Source organism: Larimichthys crocea, chromosome XIII, assembly GCF_000972845.2.
Source record: "Larimichthys crocea isolate SSNF chromosome XIII, L_crocea_2.0, whole genome shotgun sequence".
Lineage (NCBI taxonomy): Eukaryota > Metazoa > Chordata > Actinopteri > Sciaenidae > Larimichthys > Larimichthys crocea.
Window position 1 is genome coordinate 16,404,708 of NC_040023.1, and position 22,646 is coordinate 16,427,353.

The 22,646-nt window shown below is 41.4% G+C and overlaps 3 protein-coding genes across 3 annotated transcripts; 1 reads left to right on the top strand and 2 right to left on the bottom strand.

Annotated features, from left to right (window-relative positions):
• Positions 1 to 38: 38 nt before the first annotated feature.
• On the top strand, positions 39 to 5,687 carry LOC113744005 (otoancorin). Its single transcript, XM_027286807.1, has 14 exons — positions 39 to 85; positions 364 to 475; positions 558 to 676; positions 777 to 918; positions 1,274 to 1,470; positions 1,556 to 1,646; positions 1,797 to 1,920; positions 2,037 to 2,311; positions 2,924 to 3,076; positions 3,163 to 3,305; positions 3,702 to 3,835; positions 3,983 to 4,080; positions 4,408 to 4,558; positions 4,855 to 5,687. The coding sequence occupies exons 1-14, from the start codon at positions 57 to 59 to the stop codon at positions 4,935 to 4,937; spliced, it is 1,851 nt and encodes a 616-aa protein (XP_027142608.1). The 5' UTR covers positions 39 to 56; the 3' UTR covers positions 4,938 to 5,687.
• On the bottom strand, positions 5,416 to 13,481 carry znf687a (zinc finger protein 687a). The gene is made up of 11 exons (XM_027286806.1): positions 13,359 to 13,481; positions 10,954 to 12,931; positions 10,207 to 10,462; positions 9,897 to 10,117; positions 9,625 to 9,809; positions 9,355 to 9,531; positions 9,097 to 9,259; positions 8,753 to 8,992; positions 8,562 to 8,674; positions 7,980 to 8,082; positions 5,416 to 7,885 (listed from the first exon to the last, which is right to left on the bottom strand). Exons 2-11 carry the CDS (start codon positions 12,907 to 12,909, stop codon positions 7,265 to 7,267), a joined length of 4,035 nt encoding a protein of 1,344 aa, XP_027142607.1. The 5' UTR covers positions 12,910 to 12,931; positions 13,359 to 13,481; the 3' UTR covers positions 5,416 to 7,264.
• A 2,175-nt stretch (positions 13,482 to 15,656) lies between these two features.
• Positions 15,657 to 22,344, bottom strand: LOC104934471 (26S proteasome non-ATPase regulatory subunit 4). Its single transcript, XM_019270143.2, has 10 exons — positions 22,246 to 22,344; positions 20,293 to 20,433; positions 20,091 to 20,205; positions 19,842 to 19,928; positions 19,204 to 19,272; positions 18,887 to 19,102; positions 18,593 to 18,701; positions 18,328 to 18,465; positions 16,233 to 16,288; positions 15,657 to 16,132 (listed from the first exon to the last, which is right to left on the bottom strand). Exons 1-10 carry the CDS (start codon positions 22,269 to 22,271, stop codon positions 15,962 to 15,964), a joined length of 1,128 nt encoding a protein of 375 aa, XP_019125688.1. The 5' UTR covers positions 22,272 to 22,344; the 3' UTR covers positions 15,657 to 15,961.
• Between the last annotated feature and the right edge of the window lie 302 nt (positions 22,345 to 22,646).

The following is a 22,646-nucleotide window of genomic DNA, read 5'->3' on the forward strand; positions in this document are numbered from 1 at the left end:
GCAATGTTTCCTACTTTGTTGTCTTTTCTTTTCAGGCAGCCTACCTGGCAAAAAAGATGGAAACTCTGCATCAGCTTAACTATAGGTGAGCTACACAGCAGTGGGCAAAATAACGGAAACCCCAATCATAGAATACAATATAAAAACTTTGCAATAAGATCCTCTGATAAGGCTGCAACATTTACCACTGTGACTGGTAGAGGTGTCAGTTCAAGCTGATTTCAAACCTTAAGTATATATAGGTGTATACTATGTGTGTGCACATATCATCACAGTAGTATATTGTCCGTTGCATTGGTAATGTGCATGTTCTTATTACTGTATGTCTGCTATTGCTTTGCATGCTTTACATGGCTGAAACAGGAGGCTGAATTCAGTCCTTCAGGGTATAACCTGTGAGATGATTGACAAGAGTGATGTGCAAGAAATGATTCAGGCCATAACAAAGACTCCACAGTGGTTCTCCAGAATGCAGGTATGTATTTACTCTCGCTCTCTCTCTCTCACACACACACACACACAGACATATATATATATATTTTTTTTTTCCATTTCAGGCGGGATGTGCTGCCCGAAAGCTTTTTAAGACTTTGAGGAATGAGAGAGCTGACTATTTCAAAACCATCACTCAGGAGGAAATGGAAGATATTCCCACATTCCTACTTATTCACTTGCCGTAAAAACATTCATTTTTCTACCTCACTTCATCATGCATTTTAAATATTCTAACGCATATAACAGCTCTCTATCATTGTGTCTCATTTATACCATCACAGCCCTTCAGACGTGACGGCTTTGCCTGACTCCGTGTGTCCTGTCCTCCTCGACAAGATGGAAATGGCAAACCTGAGCTGTCTACCACCTCGTTCCCTGTCTCGCTCTGCACTTTCCAAGAGAGCTCTTCTTTGCTTGACCAATGTACGCACAAGGAGTCAGATGGGTGACAAATACATGGAAAAGGCAACATGAACTGTTTGTTGTTAGAGCAGCAAAAATCTCGGCATAGATTCTTTAAGTCTTCTTCAAAAATATTCCCTCATCTGGTGGTTTGACGATGGCAGTGGAGTCTGTCTATCACATTGGTCCAAAATCTTTCATAGGTGGTATCTGTTGACAGAAAAAAAAAGCCATTCAGTGAGCCCTGTATTGAAGCATCATTATGTTCCTGTACTTTCCGTTTAAACTATCACCTGCCTGTACTTGTTCCATACCTCGTCTTCTCACACTGTCTCTTTGCTGCAACAATCGTAGAAGATATTTACTGTTTTTGCAGGGGGCAGCCTTATCCGGACTGACCGCTGAGGATGTGTCCAGGCTTGGACAGCTTTTGTGTGAGCTTCAACCTTCCCAACTGAGCCAAATGGCCCCCAGTGTCCTTAACTTCAGCCTCCAGACCATGGCGGCTTCCTGTCATCACATTCCTCCACGCCACAGGGAAGATCTAATTCATCTGGTCAAACAGACTTATGGGTAAGACAAGCACCCTTGAAACTGCAGTTAGAGCAAAGAAAAACCGAAAAACACCATCAACGATGCATGTTTTAATCTTCTGCAGGGATCCATCTGATTGGTCAGCTGAGACTATGGAAGAAGTGGGTCCTCTCTTACTTTTGGATGATGATGCCACATCTGCTCTTCCCAATAAGGTGTCTAACTTTTGTTACACTTTCAAAAGTAAATCATCAATCATTCAAAATGGAGAGGCATTTCAGCAATGTACTCTTCTGGTTGCCATGCCTCATGCATGTATTATTATGATATGTTTTGTTTTTCTCCCTTCTCTCCGTCTCTGTCAGCCTTGGATGCGAGACATTCTCCATTTCCTGAAGCCGCGCTTGTCCTACATCTCCGATGCACTGAGAAAGAAAATCTTTGACCTCACAACCATGTCCACATCAAAGGCTACACGTAAAAAAAGATGTGAGGAGGAGACGTGCTGTTTATTATTTTCTTCAGTGATAGTGAATAAAAACATCGGTGATGCATGATTCCACTGTACTTTTCTATTTCTCACCTGCTCTGTGTTTCTCTCTCAGCACCAGGAAATAGTAATGCTGGTGGCAACAGTAACAACAACAGTAACAGTACAAGTGACCCGAGCTCTGATGATGGCAGTAGCACCCCCGATCTTGGAAGTGCAACACCTAATGAGACGATGATTTTAGAACTGGGAATGAACAATGTCTACTGGACACCTGAACAGCTGAGTCGGATAGATGGAGATGTGTTCCTCAAAACTGTAGTAACACTTGGAAAAGTCACAGACTACAGTGAAGACCAACTGGCTGCACTCAAAGTGTTAGCACTTAAGGTACTGTGTGTGTGTATTATTTGGATTTAATCGCAGTGAGCTCACTGTAAGAATTTACAAGTGTGGAGGGTGTCTGAACTTTATGGTTCACCTTTTAACATACTAAAAATATATTTAATGGATCCTCACCTTGAAAAAACTGAAACATCCACTGCCCAATATCTCCAAATAATATCATTGGATTAGTACATCTTGTTTAATTATAAAACCTTAAATTGAATATTTAACTTTAAATGATGCGTGACTTAAAATGTAATGTATAAATGGACAAGTAGTTTGTACAATATCCACCAAATGTCACACCAGAAATTTTAACAAACATATAGCCTCTACATTTCTGAACCAAGAGCTGCTAACAGTTATTACCACTGTCTGAAGCTCTGGCTTCCACCCAGAGTTCAAAGAACTGCAGTTAATAGGTTATCGATGACTCTAAATTTCCCATGTCTGAGCGGGAATGGTTCTTTGTCCCTGTGATAAACTGACAACTTGTCCAGGGTGTACCCCTAATAATAAAGACAAAAAAAAGAAGAAAAAGACTCATCCCTGATCGAAAGTTAAAGTGTCAAAAGTAAAAGTGAACTAGAATTGTTCCTGTATTTGTCTTTGCAGAAATTTGGCCCCCAAATAACTGACATAGAAAACGACGAGGTGACGGACATGGGATGCATAACTCAGAGCTTCACCAATGAAGAACTGGAGCAGCTCCCCTTCTCACTGGCCTCTCTGGCGGAAATTGGCAAATGTGGTTGGAACGAGTCACAGGTGACGTAATAAAAAAAAGAGCTTCCATACAAGCGACTATTACACTCACTATCACGATTAAACTGATTATTATCCTCTTCGAATAGTTGTCGTCGGTGTGGACTGCTGTTGCTAAACACAATGAACTGGTAGTGGAGCATCTCACCTCTGCACAGATGATAGAACTGAGCCTGATCATCTGTGGCCTAAGTGCCGAAGACATCGGAAAACTCAACTTGACTGCCTTCGGGTTTGTGATCCAGAACACAATTCTGATTTGATTTATGCCACTGTCCAACATACAATGCAGATTATTAAAAAAAAAAAGTTCTGTCTTTGGATAGTGCCTCTGAAAGTGTTCATTTACCTCAACTACCTACACAGCAGTTTTGCTTTTTTTCCCCTTCTTTGAACTCAATGTACTAATAATTAGTACTAATTGTACTAATTAATCATTCTGATTGCTTAAATAGTTTGTAGCACATTTGATTTCAGCAACAAAAGGGATATTTAAGCTTTCCATTGCTCAAAGTCCACAAAAAAAAAATGCATTCTCGAGAGCATAATTAAATACTTTTGACTTTGTTATGAGCTGCAGACTGAGATAGTGTCACAGCTACATAATGTGTATATTTGTGTGTCACAGGGACGCCGTGGGCTCCATGGATGTTAAGTGCTCCTACGAGGTTTCACAGCATTTTTCAAAACTTCTTATGTCTGCGTATGGAGATCCAGGCAACTGGACCCCAGCACAAGTGACTGACCTGGGCAACATGATTGGTTAGATAATCACCTCTCCTCTGTGTTCTCTGCAGAAAAACCAAATCCCAGATCTCAAAATTGTAGTATTCTTCAAAAGTACTGGTGCAGAAATTAGTTTTAGTTCTGTGCCTGACCATATTGACCATCTATTTCTGTCTCCCTCAGCTGGACTGGATGGAGAGCAGTTGGCTTCTTTAGACCCGTCTGTCTTCTCATTTATAAGCGTGTCCTGCATCCCACTCATACCACCCAGCAGCTTGGCTGTAAGTAACTTTAACATTTGTTCTTTCCTTCTATTGTCTTTCAGCTGGAAGCCAAATCCAGTCATGGAAAGTAAAGAACATTTACAAGTACTTAAGTAGCACCAGTAGTTCTATTTCCATTCTACTCCACTACATTTCAAAGAGAAATATTGTACTTTTAACTTTAAATCAGCTCCACCTCAAACAATTACAACAAAAATGGTGCTCACACACAATGTTAATGCATCAATGATAAATCTTACATACATATAGTATACATGTACTAGTATTTACACAAGTATTTATACACTTCTTCCAACCCTCTGACACTTATTGTTTTCCCTCCAGGCACTCTCTGTTGCTCAGCTGGAGGCTCTTGGACCTGACAATGCTGCCTTGGTAACCGATGAACAGCGCAGTGCCCTAAGAGAAGACCAACTGGCCGCTCTTGAAAAGGCCACGACCGGGGGGTCTCGTGAACAAACAGCAGCACCGTCAGGTAAAAAGATTAATGTACACTGCTGTAAATTCACGTATCCTTAAGTGTTTAAATGTTGCCAGTGTGTTTTATAATTCCTTCAGTATGTCATACTGTTCACATATCAGCTCTATACAACATTCATTTTTCCAAATGAGCATGACCCACTTTAGACCAGTGAGAAGAGCCGATCTCTTATATGAAATAACCACAACTCTGACTTATAGAAGACAGTTTATGTGAAATCCAATAACATGTAAGAAAATATGTTTTCATTCATTTTAAAGGCTCTAAATCTTTGCATTCATGTCTCTCAGGAGCTCCATCGCTGAGTGTCGAGGGGATCTCAGCCGTCATGAAGCCCCTTCTGTTTCTCCTTACGGGGTTCCTGCTGCTGTGAAAACAGAGAACCTGGCAGGAGCTTTATAACAACGATATGCAGCCTCATTTTATGAGAAGTTATCATCATAGTGCGCTTCTGACAACTTGTAATTCTTATGTTATTAGTGAAGACATGTTTCCCATAGGGTTAATGTCTGAGATAATTTATGTGTGAGCGTAGGAGTGTGGCACTAAGTACACAACATACTCAAATGATCTGATAAGAAGTGTAAGGATTCTTTATTACTTTTTATTAAGTTTACTTTTTAATATTCTGTCTCTATATATTTATAAGAAAGTCTATTTTAATAGAATGAAGAAGAATGTTTATTGTGTAACTCTGATGTTCTCCATATGGGATGTCTTAAGATTATTTGGATATTTAATACTGTACTGACAAAATGGAAAATGAGAATTGATTAAACTCAATAAAGAATATTAACAGTAGTTTCATTTGAAATGCTATTTAAAGAACAAAAAAAGACATTAAAACAAGACAATGTGCCAGTTTTTATTAATCATTTTTTAGAAACATTTGGTCTTGTAAATGCAAAAACAGAAAGTTAAAGCGTTGGATGATCTCCTGAGAAAGTAAACACGAGCGCTAACAGGTCACTGATGATGATGATGATTACAGCACAATAAAGGAATAGTTCTTTATTTGTTTCTAAAACTCATACAGACGCATGGATATTAGTTCAATCTAGGATTCTGTGGTCAGCGATATTTCAGCAGACCAGCAGGCTGAGACATAAGCTAAAAAATGTTTTTTAAAAAATGGTGCCACTAAACGTAGGAATTAAATCAAAACACAGCATTCAAAACAACTCTCTATACCAAGCAACATTTTTGTTTTCATTTTTTTCAGTTTCATGTGTTTCTGCGTTGATGTGGAAGCTAAGCTGTCACCTGTCCGTCAATAACACGACCTGCAGGGTGTTTCACAAAGCTGGCTAACCTGACTTTACCCCCTGAAATACCCTGTCCGATTATTTTCATCTAGTTTACTAGTGCTGAAGTCAGATACGCAGAAGAAAATATTTAAATGCAAAGTTCAACATGTTATCATCTTCTTAGAAAAGCATAAGGAATCATATTCACATACATGATTACTGATCGTTTTACAATAATCTTATTAAAATAAACATTTAGACAAATACATCGCCCAAACCGAAAAAGCCAAACCACATTTTACTTCCATCTCTTGCACACAGAGAAGGAACAAATCAGTTAATCTGATACAGTACATTCCTTTAAAAAAATTAAACTTTCAGTTCAATTACAACTTGTATGCACTTCAGATTACCGCTGTCCATTTCCCAAAGCATAGTTTAAACCTTCAGATTGCATTCCCATCTTTCCCAAAGTTATTAGTCAACATCAAGTATAATACAAATATAAACATGCAGGGACTTAAAACTCACAGGTTACCAATACCACGACACATTAAAAAGGATGGATTCACATTTCGTTGAAGTCTCTTTTGAAACACAGTAAAGAAAAAACCTCCTATTTTCATTGAGTTGCTGGTGACTGGTGAATTATTCTTCATGCCTATAATGGCAATAAAGAGATAGCTCCAATGTAATGATGGGGGATAAAATCCACAGTCCTCATTCCAAACTTCAGATTAATATAATGGGAATTTACAAAGTTTCAGTCTTTTTGGTTCAAAGTGTACTCGTTTTTATTTGTGTCCCTCCGCTGCAGCTCAGCAAGGAACTGTTAAAAGTTCAAGTCTGAATCAAATAAATGGATTAATGTCATTCAAAGTTGGGAATCAACCTGAAATGTTCTTCTATGATTGTGAAAATGGCCGGCAATAAGTTGAAAGTATACACACACACACACACACAATAGAAACTGAGCTAACATACTCTAAAGCAACACAATGATTCTCTAAATGAATGTAAAAAATAAATGTATAATCAAATGCAAATCAACAATCTGCTCAGTAGGATGAAAACATTGAAATCGAAACATTCCATCGCTGTCTTTCAACGACAGCCTTCGTAATCACAGTGGGATTTGGTTCCAACATTCACAGTTCTCACATGATTATGTGAATGTGGCTGCAGCAGTGAACTGTTCACTGACCGGGAAGTAGCTCTAATCTCATTAGTATCTTTACTGAACACAGAAATGCAGCTTTAGATCCTGAGTATCAGAAGTAGAAGGTTAAGGCTGATCTCGACCAGTGAAAATCACATTTTTCTTTTACAATCTATTCACATACAAACTCTGTTCTACCCATCTTTGGTTAAATTAGTGCATAAGTGTGACGATAAATAAGGCACTTCTTTCTTTTATCAACTAACCAATGCTCTTCCCCCACGTATTTGGCACTTAGGTAGTTTTTCCTGCGTTCCTTGCACTGATAAAAGCCATACCGTGAGTTCGGAAGTGCGTATTCAGATCCGAAGCCTTTTCAAATTGTTTGCGGCACACCTTACAGGCCAGCGTGCCCTCCTCTTCCATCCCCTGAGAGGAGGGCGACGCTGGTGCCGAACCGTCCAGAGAACTCTTATCGTCGTGGTTCTTGCTGTTACCGGGGGAACGTGCCGGGTGTGCACTGAGGGATTGCTGGTTGTCGGTGAATGCATTTCTCACTTTGTGGATGATGAAGCGATGGCGCGACAGGGAGGAGATGGATGTGAAGCAGGCGCCGCACTGTACACACTGCTGACCTCCACCCTCTGTCGCCCCACGTCGATGCTGGCTGATGTGCTCCAGGAACACCGCCTGGTCCTCTGTGGTGAAGCCGCAGGGGGCACAGCGGAACCCAGATTCGGGAGTGGTGTATGGGGCAGGAGCAGAGGAGGAGGAGGAGGACTGCGACTTCTTTACTGGACTCACCCCATCTGTGGACTCTTCGTCCTGCTCCATCTTCACAGCTCCTCTTCGTCTCCTGCGAGGCCCCGAACTGCCGTCGTGTTCTGAGGAACTGTCGGCCTCCTCTCCGCCTCCCTGTTACCACAGGAAATCAAGACAGCTGCTGTCTATAACATCCTAGTAAAAAAAGTGTTTCCTGTTTCTTTAAAGAAATACAAGAGTGTGTTACCATTAAGGTGCCCTGGCTTTCCGTGCCCATGCTGTGTCTCAGCTGTATATGCCTCTCCAACATCGCTCTGCTGCTGAATGTTTTCTTACTCTCACTACAGAACCTACACACACACACACACACACACACACACGCACATGCCACTTATATTCACAAGTGTACCATCAGTGTAAATCATAGCTACTGTATTCTGTTGAGGTTTAACACTAATGATATGTCACACCCAGGTTACTGTCACTGTTCCCTGTAAATGTGCTGATCTATTACGGCTCATAGATATATATGAAATTGTTTATTTAAATGTGAATAACAACACAGGACCACTGAACCTTTGCCACCTCAGATGGTCCTGACACTTGAAGTTTACAGGTCTGGCCCATGGACTAAGATGGATATGTTATGTCAACAATGTTGTAGAAGTATCTGAGACAAATTACAAAAAGGTGCAACGTTTGCATGCCTACAATATACTTTAGGACTCCATTACATAAAATCAGTCATCATTCTCTCCAACTTTCGGTCATACTGGTCAACTGGTGTCTATTAATGATGATAAAAGGATGCAGCATGTGAGATACTCACTGGCAGCGAAAGCCACGATTCATGGCTTTGTGTTTGTCCCTGATGTGACGTCTCAAACTGGAGGTGGTGGTAAAGGAGCTCTCACACTTGTTACAAGGGAACTTCTTCAGAGCCTGCACACAACACGAGCACAAAAACATAAGGGTGCATCTCATCATTTATAGCTGTGTCTAAAAACAACATGTATTTACCTTGCTGTGTTGCTCGGCCATATGGGTGATGTAGTTTTCCCGGTCTGTGAAGCGTGCGTGGCAAGGCGCACACTTCCATCCTGAGGGCGTCTTTGTTCTTTCCGTCTTCACTTTCTCTTCTTTGTCCTTTTCCATCAATTCCTCCCCATCTGAGCTCTCTAACTTCAATGAAGGACGCGAACGAGAGGAAGCAGCTGGAGCTGAAGGCAACTCTTGTTTTAAAGTGGGAGTCTTATGGGTCTGCGGAGAAAAATGTAGAGGGGAGAAAAAGTGGCATTATAAAGCAGATTTTTTTTCTTTTAACACTAACTGAGCTATTTTAAACACTATATGCATACACGTACCTTGAAATGGTCCAGTAGAGAGTTCCTCTGAGAAAATAACTTGGTACACTCGGGGCATTTAAAAACATGTACCTTCTGATTGGTTAAATGAGTGTCAAAGTGGACGTACAGCAGGGGCTTGTTTGTAAAAACTGTGTCACACATGACACATTTATAGATCGACCTGTAGAGAGATAAAAGGTGGGTCAACTAACTGAAAGGAAAACATTTTAAATCAGCAACAATCACATCTGTTCGTGTGGGTGAGTATGTTTATACATGGTCTGTCCTTCAGTCTGCGTTGGATGTTGGGCACTGATGTGGTTCTGGATGCTCGGAGCAGACTTGAAAGCCATGGGGCAGCTGGGGCATTTGTGGAACATATCACAATGAGCCTGCTGGATGTGAGACTTCACCGAGTTGAGTCCTCCAAACACCACGAGACAACTGGAACATCTGCAGAGAGAGCAGAAGACTTGTTGTAAGACAGTGAAAAGGAGGAAACATGGGTATATGAGTGGGTGTAACAACAGTACAGTATACTTCTACCTGTATCCGATGCGGCGTGCAGAGTGCAAACAGGTCTCATCCAGGTGTGTTTGAAATAGCGGCTGTTTGACCGCGCACCCGCACTCTGGGCAGACGTGTGGCGCACAGCCTTGGTGGATGCGCTGGTGAGCTGCTGCACTGCAGCTGTTGGGCAGGAGCATGGGAGGAGAACACTCTGTGCATGACTGGAGAACACGAGACGAAGAAAGTTATTAAGATGAGAGGTCATTTTCATATTGTTGAAAATTTCTTGCACACACTCAAAGACTCACAGCGGTTTGTGCTGGTTTGATTTCTTGGAAATGCTCAGCCAGCTCCTCTTTGCTGCTGAACTGAGCCTGACACTCAGGACATTTACTCATGTGCTGCCCTGCCTCTGCTTTCTTGTTGGATGTTGCTTTGTGCAATTGGGGTGTCGGTTGTGGCGTGGCCTGGCCTGAAAAGGATGATGACGGTGCTGAAGAGGATGACGGAAGAGATGGAGAGAGCCCACCTGAGGAATCAAGGAGGAAAACGCAATGAACGACATGATCACACATAAAAAAAAGCAACATTAAAACAACAGAAACGACTTTAACCAACCGACTGCTGCAGGTTCCTGCTGGCTGATCATCTGCTCCACAGGTACAGGTTTCATGACCAGGTGTGAACACTGCATGATCAGGCCTCTCTCCTTGTGCTCTCTGGCGTGCAAAAGCAGGCTGCACTTGTTGAAGAAGGCCAACCTTTTGGCGCAGTGATTACAGGTCACCTCGATCCTCAGCGAGCGCCGAGCGTAATGCCGAGCCAAGCTCTGCTCCAGAGCGAAGGCGTCGCCGCACTCCAAACAGCGGTAACCCTGCCGAGGATCATTATCGATTTGTTATGAAATAGAGCTATGTGATACGACGCTATGAGCTCGTCGTAAAGTTACAATTAACACGATCAGGAACACTATATAACAGCGTGAACACTTTGACCCATAACACCGTTGAGATAATGCAGCATCGGATGAGATCTACTGCACACAGCTTGATGAGCTTAAAACTCTTTATTGCAGTGCCATTTAAACTGGAGATTATTTTCTGGATTTGTTGTTTTGACACTAAAATGTGAGAAAATAGTAAAATGTGCATCATAATCTGGCAAACCCCAAAGTAATGTATTCAAATGACTTCACAATTGTTAAAAAAACCCCCCACCAAGTATTCAATTCACTGAAGCAGCAAACCTTCACATTCGGGCAGCTGGACAGTGGGTTTGTGGCATTTTTGCGTGTGAAATGATGGTTTATCCATTTTCAAAATAGCCAGATTAATTGTATCAGATCTATAAACAATAACATCTTACCTGTGCAGGGAGAGGAAGGCCCCACTCTGCAGGAAGAGGTGAGCTCAGGTCTGGTTTATAGCTGGGCAGCAGGTTTTTGTTGTTGAGGATCTTGTTAAAAGCTTCGACCAGGTTGGTCTGGCTCTTGGATATGATCGCCCCAGTGCTGTTAACTATGGAGGCAGGTCTGCTGCTACCTTGATGTTGGAGCAGAGGTGACGGCGCAGGAAGCGTCACCCCACTGCTCAAACTTTTCGGAGCCAGGTTGCGAGGGTTGAGCCCGCCTGGACTGACTCTGGGAAAGGAGACTGAGACGGAGGGCAGGGCTGCAGTTTTGGTGATGCTGACAGCTGTCGGGGAAACTTTATGCTTGGTGTCCGCTGCGGTTTTGTCTTTGACCGCGCGGGGACCTTCCTGGCGCATCGCCATTGAAGGCATCTGAGTTTGCGGTGGTAACTCCCTCTTGGATCTCGTGTTATGAAGTTCTGGTGAAGGTTTTGAACCATCCGCACCCTTGGTAGTGGCTCTTCCGCTTCTTTTAGGTGCAACACCGGTCACAGTCCTTGTAATGCTGCCTGTACGCATTTTGATTTTAACTTTGAGTGGACGCAGTGGAGGTGCAACCGCCTCTGCAGCACTAGCAGACACCGGATCCTCAGAGTCAGTACCACAGCTCTCCTCATTTAAATTTCCTCCATCTCCATCCACCTTCTCACTCAGCTCCTCGGTGTCGCCTGGCCTGTCTTCTTCTCTGGGCTCACTTTCCATTAACTCCTCTTGGTCGTGGAAGTTGTGGTTCGCAGCTAGATCTGATGTTTCGGTCAAATCAGGGCTGCTGCTTGTCTTAGGGACCAGAAGACCCATCTCACTGGGTGGTGGGCTTTCAGGAGAGTCCCTCTCATCAATCACGTGCTCTGGGTATTTCTCCTCTTGGACTGATGCAGAGTCTGTGCTAACAGAGGGGAGGCAGTCCTTGGGGCTCTGTGGCTGAGGAGCTGTTGAAGGAGAACAGGGTGTTGCGGGTCGTTCCTCTTCCTCAAGTCGGGGTTTAGGTTTAGGAGATGCCTGTGACGAGAGTTGAGGAGGATGAGAGACAAGAGAAGAAGTTTCAGGAGAGCCAAACAACTCAGGGCGCCGAATTTTTGCTCTGTGTTTAAATTTGGGAGGGGAGGACATTACAGAGTCCGGGCTTTCCTGGATCACAAGTGGACTTCCTAAGTCTGGCTCCGAGTCATCTTCATCCGAGTGCATAACACGCTTAATGCCAGACTTGATACTCCCGTTTTGTGTTAAAGGAGATGACGGGTTACTCGGGAGACGAGTTTCCTCCTTCTGAGGGGAGTGAGGAGAAAGGCGAGGGCTCGCACAGTGTGGGGAGGGAGGAGTCGAGGGGCCGACACTAGTCGAAGACTGGAGGTAGAGGAGCGGCTTCAAACTGTTCATGACGTCAGTCGTGTGCCGGACCGATCCGGCCTCGTCTTCTTTATCACTGTCGCCCTCGTTCAGTGTGGATCTCAACGGCGAACAACTGGGCCAGGGCTCTGTGTTGGACTGTCCCTGATCCCTGGGGACAGATCCCTCAAAACCATTGGCAATCTGGGGCTCCATGGGGAGGGCATCAACAGGTATTTTGGGACCAAGCTGCGAGGTGAGGTCACCAAACTTGACCTGAACCTGAGAGTTTAAGCCACTGCTTGATGGATTGTCTGTCTTATCCCTGGCAGACTTCTCCTCCTCTTCGAAAGACTCCGACCGCACCGTGTTCTTCACGATAACGCTGACCACAGGGGGGTCGGCGTGTGACGCAGGAGGGCAGGGAAAGCACGACGGAGACGCGCTCTCCCCCTCGTCCGCGTTATTCCCCACCTCGTCCCGGTCCTCGTCCGGACTTGACTGAATGGCTTCTTTGGCATCGATGTCAGGAATGTCAAAAGCTGCCAGCAAATCATCAAAGTCGGGGGTCTTCATGTCCCCCATCGCCAGCACAAGGCTCAAAAACCTAAGAGATGAATCACAACAGTTCAGATGTGGTTAACTCGCTGTGAAAGGTTGATCTACATGACAGGAGCCAGGAAAGTGACAGCTGGTGTCAGAGGAGGGTGGACAGGTGAAAGCAGGAGGTAATCTCTGCGTTGTTATTCTACACCACACTGATCTAAAGAGACACAGAGGAAGAAGCTGCTGTCTGTCACGTTTGACTCGACTGTCAACAAGTGTCTCCTCCTGCTAACAGCTAGCGAAACTTTAGCATTCAAACGCTAGCTGGCCTTGCTAACGTCAGACGGCTCCCCAGCTCGGAGCTCCGTGCTGGGCCTCATCAGCGCAGCGCCGGGCTCATAGTTCAGAGTACGCTGCGTCTGACGCCTGCTGTGTTTGCTCCGCGGTCAAACTAACCTCGGCTTCACGCGTTTGTGGATCAATCTTACCCGCTAGTTCACCGAAGTTGGTTCCTGACTTTCCTCTCGGACGCATAAGTTCTCCGTCACCAAATCACGCGAGAGCGACTTCCCACGAAACCCCCGAAATGTTGTTGACACCTCCTCCTCCTCCTCCTCCTACACCTCCTACACCACCCCCTCCTCCTCCTCCAATAGATAGATAGATAGATAGATAGATAGATAGATGGTTGACTGCATTTTGTGTAGGTTATTGTGTTCACAGAAGCTACAACAGTTGTACATTAATGTGTAATACATTAATACTTTCATTAATCATTTTGTCCATTAAACACCAGAAAATAGTCCTAGTTTCCCCAAACTGACATGTTTATATTCATGTTTTGCCTAATTAACAAACAAAAGACCCTAAAATATTAAATTTACAACAATATACACGACCTGAAACACATAAAAGTAGTAATAGTAAGTAAAGTAATTGTCTTTTGATTATCTAATTCATTAATAAATAAATGGTTTGTCCACTCCCTTCAAGTTAGATGTTAGATGTTGTAATGTGTAATATATTGATACTTTTATTAATCATTTTTGTCCATTAAACACCAGAAAATAGTCCTAGTTTCCCCATGTTTATATTCATGTTTTGCCTAATTAACAAAGAAAAGACCCTAAAATATTACATTTAGAACAATATACACAACCTAAAACACATAAAACAACAAGTAATTGTCTTTTGATGATCTAATTCATTAATAAATAAATGGTTTGTCCACTCCCTTCAAGTTAGATGTTCTCATTAGAGATTCTCATATATCATTACCACACTATCCATATCAACAACCAATATTTGTCCACTCTGTGTAATTTGTATTTCTTGCCAGAAATAGTCATTGTAGACAGACAGACAGATAGATAGATAGATAGATAGATAGATAGATAGATAGATAGAAAATTGACCTGAGATCAATCTAAATTTAAACATGTACAGATAGATTTTGTACATTTGTAGCAAAATTAAACATTTGCAGAGAAATTCAAAATTTGCATAGGATTTAAATATATACAGAGGAATTAAAAATGTGCAGGTGATTTAAACATTGGCATAGAGAATAAATATATAACTGTGTTAAGAAGTTAATTTTGGGGTGCAGATGTTTTAATTCATAGAGAGAGAGAGAGTGTGTGTGTGTGTGCGTCCTGTTTTTGCATGTGTCGTCCACTTCCCTTATTTGGCCTGTGTTTACTGAGGCTGGCAGGGAGAGATAATTATAAAAATAGTACAAGGACAAGAGAGACAGGTTAGGGAAGTATCATTTGGATATGAAACATAATGCTCATTACTGAGCAGAAAACCAAAAAAAATGTTGTCTGTATCAATGGGGAGACAGTCGTTGCGTGTAGCAGAATGTTAACTACATTTAAAAAGTCTTGTGCAAAACAAACACCATGTGACGGTTTGTTTTGATATGAAGTCTGGGTGTTTTAATTTCTTGCTGCCAAATAAAATATGATTTTACATATTAAAGTAACACAAATGTAGATCCTGCAGGAATAAGTGTCATACAAAACCATTCATGAATGTAACTATTTAGATTTTTGCTGCCAAATTCTACTATACTATAAAATCTAATTTATGTTTATTATTGAGGTCTTAGTGTGTGCTGCTGTTATAAAGAAATGCATTAATATTCTGGCCACCCCATTTACATACATGAGAGGGCCATAATATAAGAAACACCTCTCAATATAATGCAGAGCAGTTCGGCACTAATGCCACTACCACCACTCTACATGACCACGTTGGATTGTACCTAAAGAAGTGGATGTTGGTGTATAAACTGTGGCTTGTATACAATAAAGAACATCCAGTAATAATAATCATCACAATAATCATCCCATCCAAAAAGGCAAGGCAGAATGAAGATTTTCCAAAAGAAACTATGTATACACATACCTCTGTAGTGGTGTATGTATATTAGAGACCCTGCCCTTCTGATGTGTTTGGGAATCAGAGCATTTCTGGGCATCAACATTTGGGCTAATAAAAGCACACAGGGCAGGAGGGTGGATAAAAATGTAGCAAGGTGCCAAATCTTCAGCGAGCATTCAAAAATATGTTTCTGATGTCATCAAGCTGGGAGAGGTGGTGCCAAACTTTGAATGTTGCATTTACAAACCACAAAACAAATCCTAATTATTATGCCTTTAACTGGGCACTGAATGACACTAGCAATATAAATCAAAGTATATATAGATTATAGAACACAAGTTTAACCGTTGCAGCCAACACACTTGTAAATAAAGTCCAAGCACCACTACGACCAACTATCACCCTGTATTCTGTAAATTTATTGAGGAAAACCAATGCTCATGTGACTGAGTAGTTATATTACAAAAGATTCAAAAGTAAACATCTGCTTAAAGAACAAAACAAAAACAAAAATGAAATAAGAATAGGCCGTTAACCCAAAGTTGAAAAAAGTTGTTTACAGTTTACACAGCTACATAAACATAAAGATGAACAAAACAGTTCCTGTATGGAGGAGAGTAATACCATTACTGTGAATAACACATGCAGTGCAATTCTCAGGTCTTTTTTTTTTATTTATCATATATTAAGTTGCGGTCTTTGTTCATTTCTTTTTCTCCTCGTCCTTCTTGGCGTCAGGTTTAGAGCCAGTCTGGGAAGCCAGAGAGCCCATGGCATTACGGATGGCCTCATTGTTAGGATCAACTCCGGGGAGGTTCTCCAGGACGCTCTGGAGGAACTCTGGATCCTGCATGACATCGTAGTCCTCTTCATCCTGGACACAGAAAATGATTACATTGTAACTTATCTTTACCAAGAACTTTTCAATTTGATGAAAAGACAAATGAGAACTAATAAAAAAGGCATGTGTTTACCTTAGTCTTACTGGAGTCCATATCAGCTTCTGTGTCCATGTCCTCAGCACCAAAATCTGTACGACAAATGTTGTTTAAATAGTAAAGATGAGGGTGACAGACAATTGTAGTCATTGGTCTATATATAAATGAATGTTCTGCTGTGCAAAAAATCCTCCTGATGCTTAAAACACATAAGTTTTACTAGTAAAAACAACTCATGCCAACTGTGTACCGCAATCTAAAGTCTCCACCTGAGGCCCGTACTGCAAAGCAAGATCAAAAGAAGGATATCTTTATCCAGCTTCACTAAGCCTAACACACCACACTCGTGCTAAATTAGCAGTCACGGAAAGATGGTTATCAAATACCGCTCCTCATAAAAAGGAGCGGTATTTGCAGCATATGATTAATTACAAATACGGACATGTCTCGTCTGCTGACATTTTACAAATGAAGCGCACACTGTTATATTAGACAAATATGAACACATGATCCAGGTTAACAGCAACACAACTGCCAAAAATTGCAGGCGGTGTTAAGAGGCTAATCATATGCTCCCCATCATTATTGCACAAGCAGATGTGACTGTAATTAAATTTGCGTAATCCAATAAATTAACGCGCTGCTTGGATGTTTTCTTGTGGCCTTTTTAAAGCTTTACTCTTTCAGCCGCAACCCCAGCAGTGTGAAATAGATGTGGAAGCAAAAAGAAAAAAAAAAGACAAAGTTTGTAGGAAGTACAGGCTAGGGCCAGGCGATACGCACGAAAAGTCATATCCGGATATTTTGTAGCTGAATGGCGATACTCGATAGAAAGATATTTTTTTCGTGGCCGGATAATTTCATACATCTATTATTAATGGCCCGCACTCCCAGCACTCATACTACAAATGCACTGCAACAGCTGATACACAGGTCAAGACCTGTGCACCACCTCTAACCCTGCTGCTTCGATTGTTGCTTTAGCGACACCCTCTAGAGATTAGTTTTTTCCCAAAAAGCGACTAGCGACAAATCTAGTGACTTTTTCGGGAGTTATTGGAGACTCTGACGTGACGACGTAAACAAGAAGCGGGAGACCTGGACAGAGGGAGAGGAGAAATAAAAGCGAACTGGCGGCTCAAGGGAAGAAATGTATAGTCATTTTAACGCAAAATAAACTATACCGATATAAACGATATGGTCTCGTGCTATATCGCGCTTGAAAATATGTCGATATATCGACCAGCCCTAGTACAGGCCTCTGGCGTAGTCCATTGTGCCAATGAGAGCCAACACAGATAAACCAATAACACCAATGTCAGTAGCTTATTATCCAATTTCACAGTTAGATATGCTTCTACAATAAATCATAACGTACAGTACAGTGGTTCTTCTGCACACTGTCAGAGACTGACCACTACAGGAGCACAGGAGTGCAGAATGTACTGCCAAGTGCAAGAGTGTGGAGATCTTGCTGTAATTCTACAAATCTTCTATTNAGCATTCATACTACAAATCCCACAATGCACTGCAACAGCTGATACACAGGTCACCACCTCTAACCCTGCTGCTTCGATTGTTTTTTCCCAAAAAAAGGACTAGCGACAAATCTAGTGACTTTTTCTGGAGTTATTGGAGACTCTGACGTGACGACATCAATGAGCAGCGGGAGACCTGGACAGAGGGAGAGGAAAAATAAAAGCGAACTGGCGGCTCAAGGGAAGAAATGTATAGTCATTTTAATGCAAAATAAACTATATCGATATAAACGATATGGTCTCGTGCTAAATCGTGCTTGAAAATATATCGATATATCGACCAGCCCTAGTACAGGCCTCTGGCATAGTCCATTGTGCCAATGAGAGCTTACACAGATAAACCAATAACACCAATGTCAGTAGCTTATTATCCAATTTCACAGTTAGATATGCTTCTACAATAAATCATAACGTACAGTACAGTGGTTCTTCTGCACACTGTCAGAGACTGACCACTACAGGAGCACAGGAGTGCAGAATGTACTGCCAAGTGCAAGAGTGTGGAGATCTTGCTGTAATTCTACAAATCTTCTATTGTTCGTATGATGCATACTGAATGAACTCTGGCCATGCAAATCCAGAAAAACTTTAACCTGCTCCTGCTCCCTGCATGGACATCTGCAGAGCATAGGCAATCTGTTCATCCTCTGTCATGCGACTGAAGTCTGGTAGAGCAGGTGTGGACGAGTCTGTATGGGGGACAGACATCTTCAACAGGGCATCCTCAGACTCTGCAACAGAAAGAAAATATGCAGTGTGAACACACTCACGTTGGGAGATATAATTCGTCTACTTAAGGGAGATGGGCAGAATTTTGCATGCATGCTAGCAAATCAAGTTGGTGGACATTTTTCTCACCATCTGCGGCAGGGGAGGAAATGCCAGCTTCAGCAGCTGACGCAACAGCAGCTCGACGAGCTTCATCCTCCTGTCGTTGTCTCTGCTCCTCCATAGACACCCGCAGAGCCTAGAGAGAAGAAAACCAATTACACTAAATGACAATGCAGCAAGTAGCATCATGCCTCAAAATATATACAATGAAGAAAGAATTAGAAAGCCTAAATGTGGTGTAGAATATAGTTGTGATGAAATAACAATCCAGAGAATGTTAGAGAATGATCACAGTGACCTATTGTAGGCCAGCTTTCTTACCAAGGCCAGCTCTGGATCTGCGCTGGGATCCACTCCAAACTCAAAGTCACTGGCACCCAGGCCCAACACTGCACCTCCTTCTCCGGCCAGGATCGGTGAGGACAGCAGTGCATCAGCAAGACTGGGGCCTGGAGGCACTGTGACCAGGTGGGAGCCTGCGCCCTCTTTGCCATTCAGTGTGTTGATGAAGGCTGTCAGCTTCTCTGTGTTCATCTCCTGCAGGGGTGAAAAGAATGAGGGTAAACACAAGGACCAGACATAGACAGCAAAAATATACACAACAACAGTGTGGGTGAGTGTGTGTGTGGACAAACTACCTCCTCTCCAAAGTTAATGACATCCACGTTGACCTTTTCCTTCTTTAGACGCTTTGCCATTTTGACCAGCTACAGGAAAATAAAAACACTTCACATGACACAAATTCTCCATCTTTTTCATAGGTCTGACAGATATTAGTACATGGACGCTATCGCCATTTTTCTCCCAAAGATGAACAGATGAAAAGGCTTTACTACGTAAGCTGGATAACAACACTAAGTATGTTTCATGTTGAAGATCTGTGCTTCACTCAGCAATGTTATCCAGAACTTAATCCTCCTTTGTGAAGGAGACATCTGCACATTTCCACAGACAATTTGCAGGAACAAAATGTTAGTAATAAGTTGTATCTAACTTATTTATGGTTTAGTCAGTCAATTCTTCAGATAAAAAAAGTCTGACTAATTAGGTATTGATATCGCTTTAATGTATACAGACAGTAGTGTTTAACATGTGTTCAGTATAACTGAGAGTGTGATGAGCAGCATGCTTTTCCAAGAGGATGACAACTATTCCATCCACAGACAAATCTTTACAGTCTTTGAGTCTCTTCCGTGGTCATTAATATCAAAGTCACAAATCTAGTATTTGAGTAACACATGACCTAATCGTGCAGAAACACATTAAATTAACTCACGTCTTTCTCGTTGTCCTCCACTGGGCTGCCGACAAATGCAATAATGCGCATCTTGTGGTTTTTGCCCTGTCTGTGCTTCAGCGCCAACTACAGAGAGTAACAGAGCAAATGGGAAAGACCATATGACAAAATGTACTGGGACTTGATTGAACTGGGACATTGCTGGTCTCTGTACTTTGCTATGCCAAGTCAAAATGTCTATAGCTTCTATTGTAACTGTGAATCGCATTTTTTAATTCTCAAACTCACATGTGCCACTCTGATGCCGGTGCAGAAGCTGATGTTTCCACGAGGCTGCACAGCATGCAGCTTGGACAGTATCCTGCCCGTGTCTGGAGTCAGCGTGGTCAGCACTTCACAGTTGCTGCACAGGTACATAACACTATGTGTTATTAGATGAACATATTTGAAATGTCAGTACGCTAATACAAAACACACTGCCGCCTCTTACTTTGCCATGGTGATGAGGCCTACGTTGTTTTCAGGGTTGCTGCGGGTCTTGGAGTGACAAACAATATTAACTGCGTCCTGCTGAGCCTGCAGTCTGGTGGGCAGAAAGTCTCCATTGCGCATGTACTCACTGTTGTCCACACTAAGAAAAAAAGAACAGCCTTGTTAACAATGACTAGTGCTGGCAAGAAATACAAATTACACAGAGTGGACAAATATTGGTTGTTGATATCGATAGTGTGGTAATGAGAATCTCTAATGAGAACATCTAACTTGAAGGGAGTGGACAAAGCATTTATTTATTAATGAATTAGATCATCAAAAGACAATTACTTGTTGTTTTATGTGTTTTAGGTTGTGTGCATTGTTCTAAATTTAATATTTTAGGGTCCTTTCTTTGTTAATAAGGCAAAACATGCCTAATTAACAAAGAAAGGACCCTAAAATATTATAATTTTTATAACATTAACTTCTTAACAGTTATATATTTATTTTCTATGCCAATGTTTAAATCACCTGCACAGTTTTAATTCCTCTGTACATATTTAAATCCTATGCAAATTTAAAATTTCTCTGCAAATGTTTAATTTTGCTACAAATGTACAAAATCTATCTGTACATGTTTAAATTTAGATTGATCTCAGGTCAATTTTCTTTCTTTCTTTCTTTCTTTCTTTCTTTCTTTCTTTCTTTCTTTCTATCTATCTATCTACAATATTGTCTACAATATACAAATATTGGTTGTTGATATGGATAGTGTGGTAATGATATATGAGACTCTCTAAAGAGAACATCTAACTTGAAGGGAGTGGACAAACCATTTATTTATTAATGAATTAGATAATCAAAAGACAATTACTTTACTTACTATTACTACTTTTATGTGTTTTAGGTCGTGTATATTGTTCTAAATTTAATATTTTAGGGTCCTTTCTTTGTTAATTAGGCAAAACATGAATATAAACATGTCATTTTAGGGAAACTAGGACTATTTTCTGGCGTTTAATGGACAAAATGATTAATGAAAGCATCAATATATTACACATTAATGACAACAACTGCCTCTGTGAACACAATAACCTGCAAAAAATGCAGTCAACCATCCATCTATCCATCTATCTATCTATCTATCTATCTATCTATACATACAGTGGTACTTCTCCAATACATGTACATGCTTGACACAACCTTGTCACACTTGTACAGTGTATAGAAACCATACATATTTAGATGGTACATATTCTATTTTGTTATATATTATTATTTTATTTTACTTACATGTTTGTATTTTACTTCTTTAGTTCATTATTATTATTTTTGTGTAGTGCTCTTGATGCTGAGCTGACCTGGTCAGCACTTTACATTGTATTGTATGTTAACAAACAACATCCCCGCAGTAATGCTACCTATGACGAGCTGTAATACTGTTTAACAGAACAGGATTTTAACGTTGTCTACGGTCGCTCTGAAAGACACTGCATGTTGGTTAAAATGTTTTATCAGGTCGCTCAGACAAAGGCAACAACAGCTCCGACCAAACTGGATGTGTTGTCATTGACAGTTAGCCGGCTAACGTGCTAACGCGTTAAACAAAGCGACACTCAGTCAACTTGAGGAGCAATGGCGACTTTACAGCGTATACACGTAAGGTAGCAAGGCTACTTTAAAACGGCGCTGATAAACATATACATCACACATTTAAACAGCTGTAACCGGACTGCACAGCCGTGTGTTAGCGGTGCGGGATGCTCCTGCAGGCTAACGTTAGGTTATGGAGTGACTCAGGGAATAGCTCGAGCATCTCAAAACCAAAACAAAACACGTAAATCTGCACAAATACTTTCAGACTAACGACGTCAAGACACGAACACTGCCTTCGTCAACTGACGGCTAGTCTCGATAAACAGAGTTAGGCTTTTCTGTTTGAACTTTAAACATATTTCTGATTCCTTACCAGACCATAGTACTTTCAAGCACCATCTTGATGTCTGTCTGTGGTATACTACGTCATCGCGGTGGTTTATGGGTAATGTTGTTCAACTGAAGAAAAAAACAAAGACTACGAATTTCATACAATGTTATGATAAAATGTTTGGATGATTAATAATAACGGCAAACTAATATACATATACAATGAGCTCTCATCCTATCTATCTATCTATCTATCTATCTATCTATCTATCTATCTATCTATCTATCTATCTATCTATCTATCTATCTATCAAAAGAAATTAAGCGGGCAAAGAAATGAACCTATGCTAACAAATTAGACCTGTGCTAGGTCTTTGCAAATGGAAAACTATATAAAAAGTAGATTTTTTTTAAATATAGAAATAAGAAATAGAACTACAAGTA